Consider the following 21,839-nt stretch of genomic DNA (forward strand, 5'->3'; position numbering starts at 1 on the left):
TTTTTCTTGTGGCAACAGGTCACACATCTTGCTGCTGTGATGGAACACTGTGGTTTTTCACCCAGTAGATATGGGAGTTTATCAAAATTGGATTTGTCTTCAATTTTTTTTGTGGGTCTGTGTAATATGTGTCTCTAATATGGTCATACATTGGACAGGAGGTTAGGAAGTGCAGCTCAGTTTCCACCTCATTTTGTGGGCAGTGAGCACATAGCCTGTCTTCACTTGAGAGCCATGTCTGCCTACGGCGGCCTTTCTCAATAGCAAGGCTATGCTCACTAAGTCTGTACGTAGTCAAAGCTTTTCTTAAGTTTGGGTCAGTCACAGTAGTCAGGTATTCTGCCACTGTGTACTCTCTGTTTAGGGCCAAATAACAATCTAGTTTGCTCTGTTTTTTTCTTAATTCGTCCCAATGTGTTAAGTAATTATCTTTTTGTTTTCTCATGATTTGGTTGGGTCTAATTGTGTTGCTGTCCTGGGGCTCTGTAGGGTGTGTTTGTGTTTGTGAACAGAGGCCCGGGACCAGAGCACATCTCTCTCTCTAGGGCTTTATTGGCATGGGAAATGTAATCTCTCTCTCGCTCATTTTAGTGTCATAACATATGCTTGACCGGCTGGTGACAAAAGATAGATAGCGCCCCCTGTGGGTTACTTGTGGTAATTGAAGATGGTCAAATAAGACATGTCCCTTATAACATTGTTAACCTATCATATGTTAAACCTATCGGTATTATATATATATATATTTTTTTTTTTTTTTAAATCCATAGATTCAATAAAAGGCTTATAGTGTAAACTTTTCATATAAAAGTTGAATCTCTGAGAAAAAAAAGTCAACTCAACTGTGAGCTAAATTTACCTGACGAGGTCTCCCTTTCAGCAGAGAGTGTCTTTGGTCACGCAAAGACTACGCCACCAACCAGGAAGCTCGAGTCGTCACTAGTTACCACAGCCACAAAGTCAGAATTATTACTAAATCCCGCATATTTCTACAATCTGATTTTTAAACCTAACCATAATCACACTGCTAACCCTGTGCTTAATTATAACGATAAATTAAGACCAAAAAGTACATTTTTGTTTTCATTAATTTTTACGATATACCCATTTTGACTTTGTGCGTGTGGTAATTAGTGATAACCACAAGTGTATACATCTGTACTCCACACGGCGATGTCTCGGAAGAAAGACAAAGAAGATTATTACCGTTTTTTCTCGGTGACAGAACCACGCACACACGAGAAGGGACACACGGAATATAAAGTCACCGCAAGGGTCGGTTTGTCAAGGCGTCTTATCTTGTATCTTAGTAGCGTCAGCCACTATGTAGCTGGTTAGCGTTAGCCATTTTAATGCATTGTTTTGACTGTCAGCAATGGTCTTGTTTATAGCTAGCTAATAGAGACTTTGTTAGGGTGTCAGGATAGACGTATACAGTGTGTGTGTGTGTGTGTGTGTGTGTGTGTGTGTGTGTGTGTGTGTGTGTGTGTGTGTGTGTGTGTGTGTGTGTGTGTGTGTGTGTGTGTGTGTGTGTGTGTGTGTGTGTGTGTGTGTGTGTGTGTGTGTGTGTGTGTGTGTGTGTGTGTATGTATGTATGTATGTATGTATGTATGTATGTATGTATGTATGTATGTATGTATGTATGTATGTATGTGTGTATGTATGTGTGTATGTATATATGTGTGTGTATGTATGTGTTTATGTATATATGTGTGTGTATGTATGTGTTTATGTATATGTGCTCAATAGACAGTGGTCCATTGTCAATAGACAGTGGCTCTCAAGCACATCTATTAGCTAATCATTTCCAAAGGGGCATTGTTGGGAACTCGTGATTTGTTGCATGATTTCAGCATTGAACCCCCCGTGACTTGACCCCTTTGGGTAGTTATACCCCCCCCCACTTCTCTACACACATCCTTCTCCTCCAACTTGCCTTCTCGCTGCTGATAGTATTGTGCATGTAAATCCTATGAACACCCTCTCCCCACCGGTGTGATTATTACCTCTGAGGGTTTAGAGTTTGAGGTAGTCACCTCATAAAAGTACTTGGGAGTATGGCTAGACGGTACACTGTCCTTCTCTCAGCACTAATACAAGCTGCAGGCTAAAGTGAAATCTAGACTTGGTTTCCTCTATCGTAATTGCTCCTCTTTCACCCCAGCTGCCAAACAAATCCTGATTCAGATGACCATCCTACCCATCCTAGATTACGGAGATGTAATTTATAGATCGGCAGGTCAGGGTACCAGGGTACCAGGCCATCAGATTTGCCACCAATGCTCCTTATAGGACACATCACTGCACTCTATACTCCTCTGTAAACTGGTCATCTCTGTATATCTGTCACAAGACCCACTGGTTGATGCTTATTTATAAAACCCTCTTAGGCCCCACTCCACCCTATCTGAGATATCTACTGCAGCCTTCATCCTCCACATACAACACCCGTTCTGCCAGAATCATTCTGTTAAATGTTGCCAAAACACACACATCCCTGGGTCTCTCCTCTTTTCAGTTAACTGCAGCTAGAGACTGGAATGTCCAGCAAAAACCACTCAAATGAGTTGTATCTCTTCAGTCCAAGACTCAATCATGGACACTCTTACTTACACTCGTGGCTGCTTCGTGTGATGTATTGTTGTCTCTACCTTACCCTTTGTACTGTTGTCTGTGCCTAATAATGTTTGTACCACGACTTGCCTAGTTAAATATAAAAATACAGGAAGTTTGTACTATAAATGTATTCTATGTAAACGCGGTACACATATCACTATGTTTACTTTCAATGAATTATCCTTGTCCTTTCCTTCCACCTGTCTCTCTCCCTCTTGCTTCTTTCGCTCCTCTTCTCCCTCCATCCCTCTCTCTCTCTCTCTCTCTCTCTCTCTCTTTCCTCTCTTCCTGTCTCTCTCTCTCTCTTTCCTCTCTTCCTGTCTCTCTCTCTCTTCCTGTCTCTCTCTCTCTCTCTACCTGTCTCTCTCTCTCTCTCTCATTCCTCTCTTCCTGTCTCTCTCTCTCTTCCTGTCTCTCTCTCTCTCTCTCTCTTTCCTCTCTTCCTGTCTCTCTCTCTCTTCCTGTCTCTCTCTCTCTCTTGCTTCTTTCACTCCTCTTCTCCCTCATCCCTTCTCTCTCTCCTCTCTTCCTGTCTCTCTCTCTTCCTGTCTCTCTCTCTGTCTCTTTCTCTCTCTCTTCCTGTCTCTCTCTCCTCTCTTCCTCTCTTCCTGTCTCTCTCTCTCCTCTCTTCCTGTCTCTCTCTCTCTCTTTGTCTCTTCCTGTCTCTCTCCTCTCTTCCTGTCTCTCTCTCTCTCTGTCTCTTCCTGTCTCTCTCTCTCCTGTCTCTCTCTTCCTGTCTCTCTCTGTCTCTCTTCCTGTCTCTCTCTCTTTCTGTCTCTTCCTGTCTCTCTCTCTCTTTCTGTCTCTCTTCCTGTCTCTCTCTCTCTCTCTTCCTGTCTCTCTCTTCCTGTCTCTCGCTCTAGTTTGTCTCCAAGCGTCGTCCAGAGGACGTCAAAGAGGTGATAGTGTGGAGGAGGTACAGTGAACTGAAGAAGCTATATGGAGAGCTGTCCTACACACACAGAAACCTGTTCAGGAGACAGGAGGAGTTCCCTTCGTTCCCTGGCGCTCAGCTCTTTGGTACGACCCAGTTAAAGTGACACTCCAGAACTTTTGCATCGTTTCAGACAGTAGTTGTGCTCGAGCCAAAACGGGTCTCCGTTTTTTGTGTGCTACAGTTTTCCGTTTCGTATGATATGTTACATTCTCATGTATTTCTCTTTTCAAAAATGTTTTGTAATTCGGGATGATATGTTATTTGTTGTGCTTCAGATCCCGGACTGCATCTTTTAATCAATATAATAATAATAATATATGCCATTTAGCAGACGCTTTGCGACTTACAGTCATGTGTGCATACATTCTACGATGGGTGGTCCCGGGATCTGGCATGCTCTACCAACTGAGCTACAGAACCCAATGAATCAGTCAATTAATTAGTAAATCAGTCAGTCTAATTGTTATTATTGTTCATCTCTCTCTCTCTCAGGTAGGTTTGATGAAGGGGTGATCGAGGAGAGGAGGAGTGCAGCTGAGGTCATGCTACTATTCACCACCAATATCCCTGCTCTCTACAACAGCCCTCAGCTTAAGGACTTCTTTAGGGTGAGAAACATAGAAATAACCAAAAATTCCTTCCGTTAGCTGGCAATTACCGGCCCAAATGAGACGGGGAGGAAGAAAAAGAAAAAAAGTCCCATTGTAAAAAAAACAATGCTTTTTCATTATTTATTATTGTTTTTATTATTTATTATTGTTATGTTATTATTGTTATTATTTATTATGTTATGTTATTATTGTTATGTTATTATTGTTATTGTTATGTTATTATTGTTATGTTATTATTGTTATTGTTATTATTATTTTGTTATTATTTATTATTGTTATGTTATTATTTATTATTATGTTATGTTATTATTTATGTTATTATTTTATTTATTATTGTTATGTTATTATTGTTATGTTATTATTGTTATTGTTATGTTATTATTGTTATGTTATTATTGTTATTGTTATGTTATTATTTATGTTATTATTGTTATGTTATTATTATTGTTATGTTATTATTGTTATGTTATTATTGTTATGTTATTATTGTTATGTTATTATTGTTATTGTTATGTTATTATTGTTATTATTGTTATTATTGTTATGTTATGTTATTATTGTTATTATTATTATTATTTATTATGTTATTATTGTTATGTTATTATTGTATTTATATTGTTATTATTTTTATGTTATAATTGTTATGTTATTATTGTTATGTTATTATTGTTATTATTGTTATTATTATTTGTATTATTGTTATTATTGTTATGTTATAATTGTTATTATTGTTATTATTATTATGTTATTATTGTTATTGTTATTATTGTTATGTTATTATTGTTATTATTATTGTTATGTTATTATTGTTATTATTGTTATGTTATTGTTATTGTTATGTTATTATTATTATTGTTATGTTATTATTGTTATTATTGTTATTATTATATTATTTATGTTATGTTTTATTGTTATTTATTATTTATTATTTATTGCCTTTATTATTTTAACCTTTTATTTAACCTTTATTTAGCCTTTTATTTTACCTTTATTTTACCCTTTATTTGACCTTTAACCTTTATTTGACCTTTTATTTGACCTTTAACCTTTATTTGACCTTTTATTTGACCTTTAACCTTTATTTGACCTTCTTTTTAACCTTTTATTTAATCTTTATTATTTAACCTTTTGTTTAACCAGGCAAGTCAGTTAAGAACAAATTCTTATTTACAATGAGTAAAACATTGTGCTAAACCAAACACCTTCCTAATGTTGAGTTGCACCCCCCCCCCCTCCACTTCTGCCCTCAGAACAGCCTCAGTTTGTTGGTGAATGGACTCTACAAAGGTGTCAAATGTTCCACAGGGATGCTGGCCCATGTTTTACTCCAAATTCTTCCCACCATCGTGTCAAGTTGGTTAGATGTCCTTTGGGTGGTGGGCCATTCTTGATACAAATGGGAAACTGTTGAGCGTGGAAAAACCCAAGCAGCGTTTGCAGTTCTTGACAGAAACCAGTGCCCTGGCACCTACTTACCCTGTTCAGAGGCACTTAAATATTTTTTTACTTTCCCATTCTCCCTCTGAAGGGAACACATGCACCAGTTAGTTCTCTCCAGGATTACAAATCATTCTATGATTCTATACTGCTTAGAATTCCATTTTGCCATGGCAACAAAAAAAAAACATTTTACAACAATCTGTTCGTCGGACGAAACGAGATTAAAAACAACTCGTGTCGAAAGTTAACATCCGCACCCCGGTGGTGTCAACTGTGCTCATGTCTGCGTAATGAGAAAGTAGTGGAAAAAACGACAACTTCCTGACTATTTCTGATCGAGTGATCGATGACAACCGAGCTCGTTGCCCAGACCTACATAATTACAAAGAGGAGATTCTCCTGATTTAAAATGGTGCCCGACTTGAAAAGAATCCAAATATACACATTGTGAGATATTTGGCGAAATAGACAGTCATGCCTATATTTCCCTATAGGAAACAACCTCAGAGTTCCATTAGGAAACGACCTTCCATTAGAAACAACCTCAGAGTTCCATTAGGAAACGACCTCAGAGTTCCATTAGGAAACGACCAGAGTTCCATTAGAAACGTTTCCATTAGGAAACGACCTCAGAGTTCCATTAGGAAACGACCTCAGAGTTCCATTAGGAAACGACCTCAGAGTTCCATTAGGAAACGACCTCAGAGTTCCATTAGGAAACGACCTCAGAGTTCCATTAGGAAACGACCTCCGAGTTCCATTAGGAAACGACCTCCGAGTTCCATTAGGAAACCATTAGGAAACGACCTCAGAGTTCCATTAGGAAACGAGTTCCATTAGGAAACCTCCGAGTTCCATTAGGAAACGAGTTCCATTAGGAAACAGAGTTCCATTAGGAAACGACCTCAGAGTTCCATTAGGAAACGACCTCAGAGTTCCATTAGGAAACGACCTCGAGTTCCATTAGGAAACGACCTCAGAGTTCCATTAGGAAACGACCTCCGAGTTCCATTAGGAAACCTCAGACCTCCAGAGTTCCATTAGGAAACGACCTCCGAGTTCCATTAGGAAACGACCTCCATTAGAGACCTCCATTAGGAAACGACCTCAGAGTTCCATTAGGAAACGACCTCAGAGTTCCATTAGGAAACGACCTCCAGAGTTCCATTAGGAAACGACCTCCGAGTTCCATTAGGAAACGACCTCCGAGTTCCATTAGGAAACGACCCATCCGAGTTCCATTAGGAAACGACCTCCCATTAGAGTTCCATTAGGAAACGACCTCCGAGTTCCATTAGGAAACGACCTCAGAGTTCCATTAGGAAACGACCTCCGAGTTCCATTAGGAAACGACCTCCGAGTTCCATTAGGAAACGACCTCCGAGTTCCATTAGGAAACGACCTCAGAGTTCCATTAGGAAACGACCTCAGAGTTCCATTAGGAAACGACCTCAGAGTTCCATTAGGAAACGACCTCCGAGTTCCATTAGGAAACGACCTCCGAGTTCCATTAGGAAAGAGTTCCATTAGAAACCTCCGAGTTCCATTAGGAAAGAGTTCCATTAGGAAACGACCTCAGAGTTCCATTAGGAAACGACCTCAGAGTTCCATGAGTATTTGTTTGTTGTTGTTTACATTTGAACTGTAAATAAGGAGAGCAGGTCTCATTGCCAACTATAGAGACGCTGCCATTGTACAACAAAATGGGATTTGAACGTTCGGAAGGCGAGTTGGTGCCACAGTGCTCAATAGAACTAATAGGAGCTGGCAGGGTGAAAAATGCCCTAAAATCGTCAAATTAGTAAACTAAACTCTCTCTACCCATCTATCTCCCTCCCCCACGCTCCCCCTCTCTCCCCCTCTCCTCCCATCTCTCTACCTCCCCTATCTCCCTCTCCCTCCCTCCTCCTCCCTCCCCTCTCTCTACCCATCTATCTCCCTCCCCTCTCTCTCCTCCCTCCCTCCTCCCATCCTCCTCCCTCTCTACCCATCTATCTCCTCCCCTCTCTCTATCCCATCTATCTCCCTCTCCCTCCTCCCCCTCTCTACCCATCTATCTCCCTCCCCTCTCTCCTCCTCCCCTCTCTCCTCCTCCCCTCTCTCTACCCATCTATCTCCCTCCCCTCGCTCCCCCACCCATCTATCTCCCTCTCCTCTCCCTCTCTCCTCCTCCCCTCTCTCTACCCATCTATCTCCCCCCCTCGCTACCCCTCTCTCCCCCTCACCTCTCCCTAGGGTGGTGAAGTGATCAGGCCGTTAGACCCCTCTCCTCTCTCCTCCTCCACCCCCCTCCCTCCCCCCCTCATCCCCCTGCCACAGCGTCGAGGCTCAGACTGTGAACCTGCGGCGGAGGAGGAGGGGACCGAGGCCCCTATCCAACCCCAGAAGCTGGGGCTTTCACTGGGCTTGGATCTAGTCGAGCCTGAGGTTGCAGCTGAGGCCTACAGTGAGATGGGGGGTTGTCCTACTACAGTAACACCTACAGCTGAGGAGGAAGAGGAAGAGTTAACGGACCTTCCTGATGTACCCGGCGATCTGAAGCTAGACGACAGAGGTAGAAGAAACATAGAGAAACGCACAACACACCGAGCGATTTTTAACTTAGATATTTTTCGTTTTTTTTAAACAACTATTTGACAGACGTTGGTTAAATTATTTTTATAGCCATTTTCATTCTGTTTTCTTCTGAAATCAATGTGCACATTGTACAGTTTCAGTTTGTACAGTTTGTACAGATAAATCAGATCAAGCCCAAACTGTGCAATGCATGTTGGGAGTTGTAGTTTCCAACAGGCCAACATTTGACATTTGTTCAGTGTAGAAATCAGCAGAAATGAAAAGTCTACAGCTCTTTAGTCAAAAGTAGCATCCTCCTTTTCTCCTCTATTTTCTCTGCAATCAACTGGAAACTGGGGTTGAAAGCATTATGGTATAGCTTAGTGGTTAGAGCAGGTAGCTTAGTGGTTAGAGCAGGTAGCTTAGTGGTTAGAGCAGGTAGCTTAGTGGTTAGAGCAGGTAGCTTAGTGGTTAGAGCAGGTAGCTTAGTGGTTAGAGCAGGTAGCTTAGTGGTTAGAGTCAGGTAGCTTAGTGGTTAGAGGCAGGTAGCTTAGTGGTTAGAGGCAGGTAGCTTAGTGGTTAGAGCAGGTAGCTTAGTGGTTAGAGCAGGTAGCCTAGTGGTTAGAGGCAGGTAGCCTAGTGGTTAGAGGCAGGTAGCCTAGTGGTTAGAGGCAGGTAGCCTAGTGGATAGAGGCGGTAGCCTAGTGGTTAGAGGCAGGAAGCCTAGTGGTTAGAGGCAGGTAGCTTAGTGGTTAGAGGCAGGTAGCTTAGTGGTTAGAGGCAGGTAGCTTAGTGGTTAGAGGCAGATAGCTTAGTTGTTAGAGCGTTGGGCCAGTAACCGAAAGGTTGCTGGCTCGAATCCCTAAGCTGACAAGGTAAAAAGCTGTCATTCTGCAACCTGACCAAAACAGTTAACGCACTGTTCCCTGGGCGCCGTGGATGTTGATTAAGGCCTCCACCCCGCACCTCTCTAAATCAGGGGGTTAAATGCAGGAAAACACATTTCAGTGTTTACTAGGTATCTCCCCCCACCCCCATTCCCTTTCCTTGGAATGGTGGAAAAACAATCTATACAGTAACATTTACATTTGAGTAATTTATCAGACTCTTATTCCAACGTACAGTTAGTGCATTCACATTAAGATAGCTAGGTGAGACGACCACACCTCAGCCACATCCCAATATTATTTTATATGACCTATATGCACCTAAGTGTTGTGACAGCATGGTATCGTGAGGTCCGTGGTAAATCCCATCCCCCTAGTACAGCGTTCCTGCTCTTTCACATCAGTGCAGATGAACGACAGGAGATGAGGAGAGGAAGCCACTTCGAGGGCTTCCTGCCGAAATGACAAAAAGGGTCGGTCCTGTGGTGTCCCGTCTCGATGTCCTGGACATTTGCCTTGCTGTGGCTTCACTGTTATTCTTCTCTTCCCTAGTTCTCACTCCGTTCCGGCCCTGCGTCCTCAGAACAGACCAATCACAGTCTCAGGAGGAGTTTGATTCGCTGTTCGATTCTGTGATGCGGGAGGAGCCTTCAGAGGAAGTACCGCCCCCTCCTCTCTCCGACAACGACCTCGCCATCTTCGACCCCTGTGCTAAAGAAGGTCAGAGGTTACGCACGCACACACACACACACACACACACACACACACACACACACACACACACACACACACACACACACACACACACACACACACACACACACACACACACACACACACACACACACACACACACACACACTACTACAATCAAGTGCCTCCACAGATATGGCACTTTTTAAAACGACTTTTTATCCAGTTACACTCTCACTCTCTATCACACTCTCTCCCACACTATCACTCTCTATCACTCTCTCTATCACACTATATCACACTCTATCACACTCTCTCCCACACTATCACACTCTATCACACTCTCTCCCACACTATCACTCTCTATCACACTCTCTCCCACACTATCACTCTCTATCACACTCTCTCCCACACTATCACTCTCTATCACACTCTCTCCCACACTATCACTCTCTATCACACTCTCTCCCACACTATCACTCTCTATCACACTCTCTCCCACACTATCACTCTCTATCACACTCTCTCCCACACTATCACTATCACACTCTCTCCCACACTATCACTCTCTATCACACTCTCTCCCACACTATCACTCTCTATCACACTCTCTCCCACACTATCACTCTCTATCACACTCTCTCCCACACTATCACACTCTATCACACTCTCTCCCACACTATCACTCTCTATCACACTCTCACACTCTCCCACACTATCACTCTCTATCACACTCTCTCCCACACTATCACTCTCTATCACTCTATCACACTCACACTCTCCCACACTATCACTCTCTATCACACTCTCTCCCACACTATCACTCTCTCTCACCTCTCCCACACTATCACTCTCTATCACACTCTCTCCCACACTATCACTCTCTATCACACTCTCTCCCACACTATCACTCTCTATCACACTCTCTCCCACACTATCACTCTCTATCACACTCTCTCCCACACTATCACTCTCTATCACACTCTCTCCCACACTATCACTCTCTATCACACTCTCACTATCTAACACTCTCTATCACACTCTCACACTATCACTCTCTATCACACTATCACTCTCTATCACACCATCACTCTCTATCACACTCTCTCACACTCTCTATCACACTATCACTATCTAACACTATCTATCACACTATCACTCATACTCTCTCACACCATCACTCTCTATCACACTCTCTCACACTCTCTATCACACCATCACTCATCACTCTATCACACTCTCTCTATCACACTATCACTCTATCACACTATCACTCTATCACACTATCACTATCTATCACACTATCTATCACACTCTCACTCATACTCTCTCACACTATCACTCTCTATCACACTATCACTATCTAACACTATCTATCACACTATCACTCATACTCTCACTATCACTCTCACTCTCTATCACACTATCACTATCTAACACTATCTATCACACTCTCACTATCTATCACACTATCACTCTCTCTCACACTATCACTCTCTATCACACTATTACTCTCTATCACACTATCACTCTCTATCACACTATTACTCTCTATCACACTATCACTATCTATCACACTATTACTCTCTATCACACTATCACTCTCTATCACACTATTACTCTCTATCACACTATCACTCTCTATCACACTATTACTCTCTATCACACTATCACACTCTATCACACTCTCACTATCTATCACACTCTCACTCTATATCACACTCTCACTCTCTATCACTATCTAACACTCTCTATCAGACTCTCTATCACACTCTCACTCTCTATCAGACTCTCTCTCACACTATCACTCTCTATCACACTCTCACTATCTAACACTCTCTATCACACTCTCACTATCTATCACACTATCACTCTCTATCACACTATCACTCTCTATCACACTCTCTCACACTCTCTATCACACCATCACTCTCTATCACTCTCTCTCACACTATCACACTATCACTCTCTATCACACTATCACTATCTAACACTATCTATCACACTATCACTCTCTATCACACTATCACTATCTATCACACTATCACTCTCTATCACACTATCACTCTCTATCACACCATCACTCTCTATCACACTCTCTCACACTCTCTATCACACCATCACTCTCTATCACACTCTCTCTCACACTATCACTCTCTATCAGACTCTCACTATCTATCACACTATCACTCTCTATCACACTCTCACTATCTATCACACTATCACTCTCTATCACACTATCACTCTCTATCACACCATCACTCTCTATCACACTCTCTCACACTCTCTATCACACCATCACTCTCTATCACACTCTCTCTCACACTATCACTCTCTATCACACCATCACTCTCTATCAGACTCTCTCTCACACTATCACTCTCTATCACACTCTCACTATCTAACACTCTCTATCACACTCTCACTATCTATCACACTATCACTCTCTATCACACTATCACTCTCTATCACACTCTCTCACACTCTCTATCACACCATCACTCTCTATCACTCTCTCTCACACTATCACACTATCACTCTCTATCACACTATCACTATCTAACACTATCTATCACACTATCACTCTCTATCACACTCTCACTATCTATCACACTATCACTCTCTATCACACTATCACTCTCTATCACACTCTCTCACACTCTCTATCACACCATCACTCTCTATCACTCTCTCTCACACTATCACACTATCACTCTCTATCACACTATCACTATCTAACACTATCTATCACACTATCACTCTCTATCACACTCTCACTATCTATCACACTATCACTCTCTATCACACTATCACTCTCTATCACAACATCACTCTCTATCACACTCATCACACTCTCTCACCTCTCTATCACACCATCACTCTCTATCACACTCTCTCACACTCTCTATCACACCATCACTCTCTATCACTCTCTCTCACACTATCACACTATCACTCTCTATCACACTATCACTATCTAACACTATCTATCACACTATCACTCATACTTTCTCACACCATCACTCTCTATCACACTCTCTCACACTCTCTATCACACCATCACTCTCTATCACTCTCTCTCACACTATCACACTATCACTCTCTATCACACTATCACTATCTAACACTATCTATCACACTATCACTCATACTCTCTCACACTATCACTATCTATCACACTATCCCTCTCTATCACACTATTACTCTCTATCCACACTATCACTATCTATCACACTATCACTATCTAACACTCTCACTATCTAACACTCTCACTATCTATCACACTATCACTATCTAACACTCTCACTATCTATCACACTGTCACTCATACTCTCTCTCACACTATCACTCTCTATCACACTCTCACTATCTAACACTCTCACTATCTATCACACTATCACTATCTAACACTCTCACTATCTATCACACTATCACTCTCTATCACACTATCACTCTCTATCACACCATCACTATCTATCACACTCTCTCACACTCTCTATCACTATCTAACACTCTCTATCACACTCTCACTATCTCTCACACTATCACTCTCTATCACACTCTCTCACACTCTCTATCACACTATCACTCTCTATCACACCATCACTCTCTATCACTCTCTCTCACACTATCACACTATCACTCTCTATCACACCATCACTCTCTATCACTCTCTCTCACACTATCACACTATCACTCTCTATCACACCATCACTCTCTATCACTCTCTCTCACTATCTATCACACTATCCTCTCTATCACACTATCCTCTCTATCACACTATTACTCTCTATCCCACTATCACTCTCTCTCACACTCTATCACACTCTCACTATCTATCACACTCTCACACTCTATCACACTCTCACTATCTATCACACTCTTTACATTTACATTTAAGTCATTTAGCAGACGCTCTTATCCAGAGCGACTTACAGATTGGTGCATTCACCTTATGACATCCAGTAGAACAGTCACTTTACAATAGTGCATCTAAATCTTAAAGGGGGGTGAGAAGGATTACTTATCCTATCCTAGGTATTCCTTAAAGAGGTGGGGTTTCAGGTGTCTCCGGAAGGTGGTGATTGACTCCGCTGTCCTGGCGTCGTGAGGGAGTTTGTTCCACCATTGGGGGGCCAGAGCAGCGAACAGTTTTGACTGGGCTGAGCGGGAACTGTACTTCCTCAGTGGTAGGGAGGCGAGCAGGCCAGAGGTGGATGAACGCAGTGCCCTTGTTTGGGTGTAGGGCCTGATCAGAGCCTGGAGGTACTGAGGTGCCGTTCCCCTCACAGCTCCGTAGGCAAGCACCATGGTCTTGTAGCGGATGCGAGCTTCAACTGGAAGCCAGTGGAGAGAGCGGAGGAGCGGGGTGACGTGAGAGAACTTGGGAAGGTTGAACACCAGACGGGCTGCGGCGTTCTGGATGAGTTGTAGGGGTTTAATGGCACAGGCAGGGAGCCCAGCCAACAGCGAGTTGCAGTAATCCAGACGGGAGATGACAAGTGCCTGGATTAGGACCTGCTCCGCTTCCAGTGTGAGGCAGGGTCGTACTCTGCGGATGTTGTAGAGCATGAACCTACAGGAACGGGCCACCGCCTTGATGTTAGTTGAGAACGACAGGGTGTTGTCCAGGATCACGCCAAGGTTCTTAGCGCTCTGGGAGGAGGACACAATGGCGTTGTCAACCGTGATGGCGAGATCATGGAACGGGCAGTCCTTCCCCGGGAGGAAGAGCAGCTCCGTCTTGCCGAGGTTCAGCTTGAGGTGGTGATCCGTCATCCACACTGATATGTTTGCCAGACATGCAGAGATGCGATTCGCCACCTGGTCATCAGAAGGGGGAAAGGAGAAGATTCATTGTGTGTCGTCTGCATAGCAATGATAGGAGAGACCATGTGAGGTTATGACAGAGCCAAGTGACTTGGTGTATAGCGAGAATAGGAGAGGGCCTAGAACAGAGCCCTGGGGGACACCAGTGGTGAGAGCGCGTGGTGAGGAGATTCTCGCCACGCCACCTTGTAGGAGCGACCTGTCAGGTAGGACGCAATCCAAGCGTGGGCCGCGCCGGAGATGCCCAACTCGGAGAGGGTGGAGAGGAGGATCTGATTGTTCACAGTATCAAAGGCAGCCGATAGATCTAGAAGGATGAGAGCAGAGGAGAGAGAGTTAGCTTTAGCAGTGTGGAGCGCCTCCGTGATACAGAGAAGAGCAGTCTCAGTTGAATGACTAGTCTTGAAACCTGACTGATTTGGATCAAGAAGGTCATTCTGAGAGAGATAGCGGGAGAGCTGGCCAAGGACGGCACGTTCAACACTCTCACTCATACTCTCTATCACACCATCACTCTCTATCACACTATCCCTCTCTATCACACACTCTATCACTCTCTCTCACACCATCACTCTCTATCACACTATCACTCTCTATCACACCATCACTCTCTATCACACACTCTATCACTCTCTCTCACACCATCACTCTCTATCACACTATCACTCTCTATCACACCATCACTCTCTATCACTCTCTCTCACACCATCACTCTCTATCACACTATCACTCTCTATCACTCTCTCTCACACTATCACTCTCTCTCACACTATCACTCTCTATCACTATCTATCACACGCTCACTATCTATCACACCATCACTCTCTATCACCCTCTCTCACACCATCACTCTCTATCACTCTCTCTCACACTATCACTCTCTCTCACACTATCACTCTCTATCACTATCTATCACACTCTCACTATCTATCACACTATCATTATCTATCACTCTCTATCACACTCTCTATCACACTATCACACTCTCACTATCTATCACACTATCACTCTCTATCACTCTCTATCACACTCTCACTATCACACTCTCACTATCTATCACTCTATCACACTCTCTATCACACTCTCTATCACACTCTCTATCACGCTCTCACTCTCTATCACACTATCACTCTCTCTCACACTATCACTCTCTATCACTCTCTATCACACTCTCACTATCTATCACTCTATCACACTCTCTATCACACTCTCTATCACACTCTCATCACTCTCTCACTCTCTATCACTATCACTCTCTCTCACACTATCACTCTCTATCACTCTCTATCACACTCTCACTATCTATCACACTATCACTCTCTATCACACTCTCACTCTCTCTCACACTATCCCTCTCTATCACACTATCCCTCTCTATCACACTATCACTCTCTATCACACTATCACTATCTATCACTCTCTATCACACTCTCACTATCTATCACACTATCACTCTCTATCACACTCTCACTCTCTCTCACACTATCCCTCTCTATCACACTATCCCTCTCTATCACACTATCACTCTCTATCACACTACACTCTCTCTATCACACTATCATCTATCTATCACTCTCTATCACACTCTCACTCTCTATCACACTATCACTCTCTCTCACACTATCACTCTCTATCACTCTCTATCACACTCTCACTATCTATCACACTATCACTCTCTATCACACTCTCTCTACTCTCTCTCACACTATCCCTCTCTATCACACTATCCCTCTCTATCACACTATCACTCTCTATCACACTATCCCTCTCTATCACACTATCCCTCTCTATCACACTATCACTCTCTATCACACTATCACTATCTATCACTCTCTATCACGCTCTCACTCTCTATCACACTATCACTCTCTCTCACACTATCACTCTCTATCACTCTCTATCACACTCTCACTATCTATCACACTATCACTCTCTATCACACTCTCACTCTCTCTCACACTATCCCTCTCTATCACACTATCACTCTCTATCACACTATCCTCTCTCTATCACACACTCACTATCTATCACTCTATCACACTCTCTATCACACTATCACTCTCTATCACACTATCACTATCTATCACACTCTCACTATCTATCACACTATCACTATCACACTCTCACTATCTATCACGCTCTCACTATCTATCACACCGTCACTCTCTATCACACCGTCACTCTCTATCACACTCTCTATCACACTATCACACTCTCACTATCTATCACACTATCACTCTCTCTCTCACACTATCACTCTCTCTCACACCATCACTCTCTATCACACTCTCTATCACTTTATCACTCTCTATCACAATCTATCACACTATCACTCTCTCTCACACTCTCACTATCTATCACACTATCACTCTCTATCACACTCTCACTATCTATCACACTATCCCTCTCTATCACACTATCACTCTCTATCACACCATCACTCTCTAGCACACTCTCTCACACTGTCTCTCACACCATCACTCTCTATCACACTATCACTCTCTCTCACACTATCACTCATACTCTCTCTCACACTATCCCTCTCTCTCACACTATCACTATCTATCACACTATCACTCATACTCTCTATCACACTCTCACTATCTATCACACTATCCCTCTCTATCACACTATCACTCTTTATCCCAATCTCTCACACTATCACTCTCTCTCACACTATCACTCTCTATCACAATCTATAACAATATCACTCTCTATCCCAATCTCTCACACTATCTCTCTCTCTCACACTCTCACTATCTATCACACTATCACTCTCTATCACACTCTCTATCACTTTATCACTCTCTATCACAATCTATCACACTATCACTCTCTCTCACACTCTCACTATCTATCACACTATCACTCTCTATCACACTCTCTATCACTTTATCACTCTCTATCACAATCTATCACACTATCACTCTCTCTCACACTCTCACTATCTATCACACTATCACTATCTATCACACTATCCCTCTCTATCACACTATCACTCTCTATCACACCATCACTCTCTAGCACACTCTCTCACACTGTCTCTCACACCATCACTCTCTATCACACTATCACTCTCTCTCACACTATCACTCATACTCTCTCTCACACTATCCCTCTCTCTCACACTATCACTATCTATCACACTATCACTCATACTCTCTATCACACTCTCACTATCTATCACACTATCCCTCTCTATCACACTATCACTCTTTATCCCAATCTCTCACACTATCACTCTCTCTCACACTATCACTCTCTATCACATTATCTATCACACCATCACTCTGTCATACCATCACTCTCTATCACACCGTCACTCACTATCACACCGTCACTCTCTATCACACCGTCACTCACTATCACACCGTCACTCACTATCACACCGTCACTCACTATCACACCGTCACTCACTATCACACCGTCACTCACTATCACACCGTCACTCACTATCACACTATCTATCACACCATCACTCTGTCACACCATCACTCTCTAGCACACTCTCTCACACTCTCTCTCACACCATCACTCTCTATCACACCATCACTCTATCACACATACACCCTTAACAGCTTCTACCCCTATAAGACCGCTGACCAATTAGACTGCTGAACAATTAGACTGCTGACCAATTAGACTGCTGACCAATTAGACTGCTGACCAATTAGACTGCTGACCAATTAATCAGATGGCCACCCAGACTGTCTTTTCTTCCTGTTCTTTATCATTACTAATTTCTCTTGCCCAGACCAACCGAGCGCATCACACGACCAATCAGAACTTCTGTCGCTGCCCTTGACCAATCCGGACGGCGGGGAGGCGGGCTATCTGAAGCAGGCAGCCAATGAGCTCACAGCTGCGATGGAATGCGAGAAGGAGGGAGAGTACAGTACAGCCATACAAAAATACAAGACAGCTGTGGATTTACTCATCACTGGAGTTAAAGGTGAGAGGGATGATGGAGAGAGTGGGGGATGGAGAGAGGGAGGGAGGGAAGGATGGAGAGAGAGAGTGAGGGAGGGATAGAGGGAGGGATGGAGTGAGGGAGGGATGGAGAAAGAATGAGGGAGGGATGGAGAGAGAGTGAGGGTGATATGCTTCTCACGAAGAGGACAGGCTGAAGGCATTCCCATTTCTGAAACAATTTGTGCATATATTATGAGGAGGTTTTTATTTCATTGCTGTTTTTTTTTTCATTTTTCCCTGTGATTGGTCAACAGTCGGGATTCAACGAGGCACAACTCGTTTTCATGCACATCTTATTCATTCAGAAATACTACACCGAGTTAGTCAGACTAAGAACTCCTCGGCAATAACATCAATTCTGGTTATTTTGAGGAAGTGTATACTGGCTACGGCGCCACAAGCTAAACTATTTTAAGGTCAAACATTCACTTCTAGGAGCTAAACCCAGTCCGGGTATGCAGAGTTCTGTTAGGAGCTAAACCCAGTCCGAGTATGCAGAGTTCTGTTAGGAGCTAAACCCAGTCCGAGTATGCAGAGTTCTGTTAGGAGCTAAACCCAGTCCGGGTATGCAGAGTTCTGTTAGGAGCTAAACCCAGTCCTCGTATGCAGAGTTCTGTTAGGAGCTAAACCCAGTCCTCGTATGCAGAGTTCTGTTAGGAGCTAAACCCAGTCCTCGTATGCAGAGTTCTGTTAGGAGCTAAACCCAGTCCTCGTATGCAGAGTTCTGTTAGGAGCTAAACCCAGTCCTCGTATGCAGAGTTCTGCTAGGAGCTGAACCCAGTCCTAGTATGCAGAGTTCTGTTAGGAGCTAAACCCAGTCCTCGTATGCAGAGTTCTGTTAGGAGCTAAACCCAGTCCTCGTATGCAGAGTTCTGCTAGGAGCTGAACCCAGTCCTAGTATGCAGAGTTCTGCTAGGAGCTAAACCCAGTCCTAGAGAGGGAGGAGTGGGTTAGAGAGACCCATGTAGGTACTATATTGGTAATGGAGAGGGGGACCTTCCTCTCTCCCTTTTCACTTCTCTATCTAAGGTCCTTACCATTTATCTCTCTCTCTTCTCTCCCCTCTCTCTCTCTCTCTCTCTCTCTCTCTCTCTCTCTCTCTCTCTCTCTCTCTCTCTCTCTCTCCCTCTCCTTCCTCTCTCTCTCTCTCTCCCCCCCTCTTCCTCTCTCTCCTCTCTCTCTTCCCCCTCTCTCTCTCTCTCTCTCTCTCTCCCTCTCTCTCTCTCTCTCTCTCTCTCTCCCGTTCTCTCTCTCTCTCTCTCCCTCTCTCTCTCTCCCCTCTCTCTCTCTCCCCTCCTCTCTCTCTCTCTCTCTCTCTCTCTCTCTCTCTCTCTCTCTCTCTCTCCCGTTCTCTCCTCTCTCTCTCCCCTCTCTCTCTCTCTCTCTCTCTCTCCTCTCTCCCTCTTTCTCTCTCCCCTCTTCTCTCTCTCTTTCTCTCTCCCCTCTTTCTCTCTCCCCTCTCTCTCTCTCCTCTTTCTCTCTCCTCTCCCTCTCTCTCTCTCTCCTCTCTCTCTCTCTCTCTCCCTCTCTCTCTCTCCCCTCTCTCTCTCTCTCTCCCCTCTCTCTCTCTCTTTCTCTCTCTCCTCTCCCCTCTTTCTCTCTCCCCTCTCTCTCTCTCCCCTCCTCTCTCTCTCTCTCTCTCTCTCTCCCGTTCTCTCCTCTCTCTCTCCCCTCTCTCTCTCTCCCCTCTCTCTCTCTCCCCTCTCTCTCTCTCTCTCTCTCTCTCTCTCTCTCTCTCTCTCTCTCTCTCTCTCTCTCCCGTTCTCTCCTCTCTCTCTCCCCTCTCTCCCCTCTCTCTCTCTCCCCTCTCTCTCCTCTCCCCTCTTTCTCTCTCCCCTCCTCTCTCTCTTTCTCTCTCCTCTCCCCTCTTTCTCTCTCCCCTCTTTCTCTCTCCCCTCCTCTCTCTCTTTCTCTCTCCTCTCCCCTCTTTCTCTCTCTCCTCTCTCTCTCTCCCTCTCTCCCTCTCTCTCTCCCCTCCTCTCTCTCTTTCTCTCTCTCCTCTCCCCTCTTTCTCTCTCCCCTCCTCTCTCTCTAGGAGATCCAGACCCACAACGTAGAGGTTCAGTAAAGAGAAGAACTGCTCAGTATCTGGAACATGCAGAGACACTACTCACACGACTTACCTCCACACACACCTCGCAGGACCAGGATGCTTAAACACACTCACACACACACACACATACACACACTGCGGAGAAGTACTCATAAACACACACATGAACTGGACGCTCAAACACACACTCCTTAATACACTCAGGATCAATAGAACAACTGGAGTTTTGAACAACCAATAGCACCACTCACACACACCTCTCTCCCTCCCTACCTCTCTCTTAAAACCACAGGAGGTTGGTGGTACCTTACTTGGGGAGGACGGGGCTCGTGGTAATGACTGGAGCGGAATAAATGGAATGTTGTCAAGTACATCCAACGTTCTGTTTCCAGGTGTTTCATTCCCTCTGTTCCAGACATTATTAATGCGTCGTCCTCCCCTCACCAGCCTCCTGTTGCTTAAAACACACACGCACACACACACGCACACAAAGAATCACATCCCTGTTGCTTAAAACACAAACACACGGGCACACGCACACACACACGCACACACACACACACAAAGAATCACATCCCTGTTGCTTCTAGAATCTGAAATCAACTGTCAAATATTTGAATCTGATTCCCAAGACAATGGCTTGCGTTCCAAAAGGCACCCTATTCCCTATATAGTGCACAGCTTTTTACCAGGGCCAATAGGTGAACACTAGGGTTCTAGGGCTCTGGTCTAAAGTAGTGCACTCTATAGGGAATAGGGTGCCAGCCCTGGTCTAAAGTAGTGCACTAAATAGGGAATAGGGCTCTGGTCTATATAAGGAATATGGTTCCTTTGTCCACTTAATTTACAATGTTTTAAGGTGTTAATAGTATTGTGTGTTTTTGTACACTACACGCGCTTTACTGTTTTCTTAAATAAATCAATAAAAACCGATTCAGTGTATTGTCGTCCCCTCTGATCAGGGACTGATTTAGACCTGGGACAGCAGGTTCCCCTCTGATCAGGGACTGATTTAGACCTGGGACAGGAGGTTCCCCTCTTATCAGGGACTGATTTAGACCTGGGACAGGAGGTTCCCCTCTAATCAGGGACAGATTTAGACCTGGGACAGCAGGTTCCCCTCTAATCAGGGACAGATTTAGACCTGGGACAGGAGGTTCCCCTCTAATCAGGGACTGATTTAGACCTGGGACAGGATGTTCCCCTCTAATCAGGGACTGATTTAGACCTGGGACAGCAGGTTC

General features: G+C 43.9%; 1 protein-coding gene across 1 annotated transcript; it reads left to right on the top strand.

Annotated features, from left to right (window-relative positions):
- The first annotated feature begins 1,117 nt into the window (after window positions 1-1,117).
- On the top strand, window positions 1,118-21,528 carry snx15 (sorting nexin 15). The gene is made up of 7 exons (XM_046320519.1): window positions 1,118-1,275; window positions 3,480-3,636; window positions 4,046-4,161; window positions 7,840-8,158; window positions 9,600-9,767; window positions 18,325-18,522; window positions 20,578-21,528. The coding sequence occupies exons 1-7, from the start codon at window positions 1,174-1,176 to the stop codon at window positions 20,697-20,699; spliced, it is 1,182 nt and encodes a 393-aa protein (XP_046176475.1). The 5' UTR covers window positions 1,118-1,173; the 3' UTR covers window positions 20,700-21,528.
- The last annotated feature ends 311 nt before the right edge of the window (window positions 21,529-21,839 follow it).

The sequence above is a fragment of the Oncorhynchus gorbuscha genome, linkage group LG21 (genome assembly GCF_021184085.1).
Source record: "Oncorhynchus gorbuscha isolate QuinsamMale2020 ecotype Even-year linkage group LG21, OgorEven_v1.0, whole genome shotgun sequence".
Lineage (NCBI taxonomy): Eukaryota > Metazoa > Chordata > Actinopteri > Salmoniformes > Salmonidae > Oncorhynchus > Oncorhynchus gorbuscha.

Coding starts and splice junctions, on each gene's coding strand:
- snx15 (XM_046320519.1), top strand. CDS start 1,174: ATGTCTCGGAAGAAAGACAAAGAAGATTATTACCGTTTTTTCTCGGTG. Junction 8,159..9,599: donor TCTGAAGCTAGACGACAGAG/GTAGAAGAAACA, acceptor TCTCTTCCCTAG/TTCTCACTCCGTTCCGGCCC. Junction 9,768..18,324: donor CGACCCCTGTGCTAAAGAAG/GTCAGAGGTTAC, acceptor TCTCTTGCCCAG/ACCAACCGAGCGCATCACAC.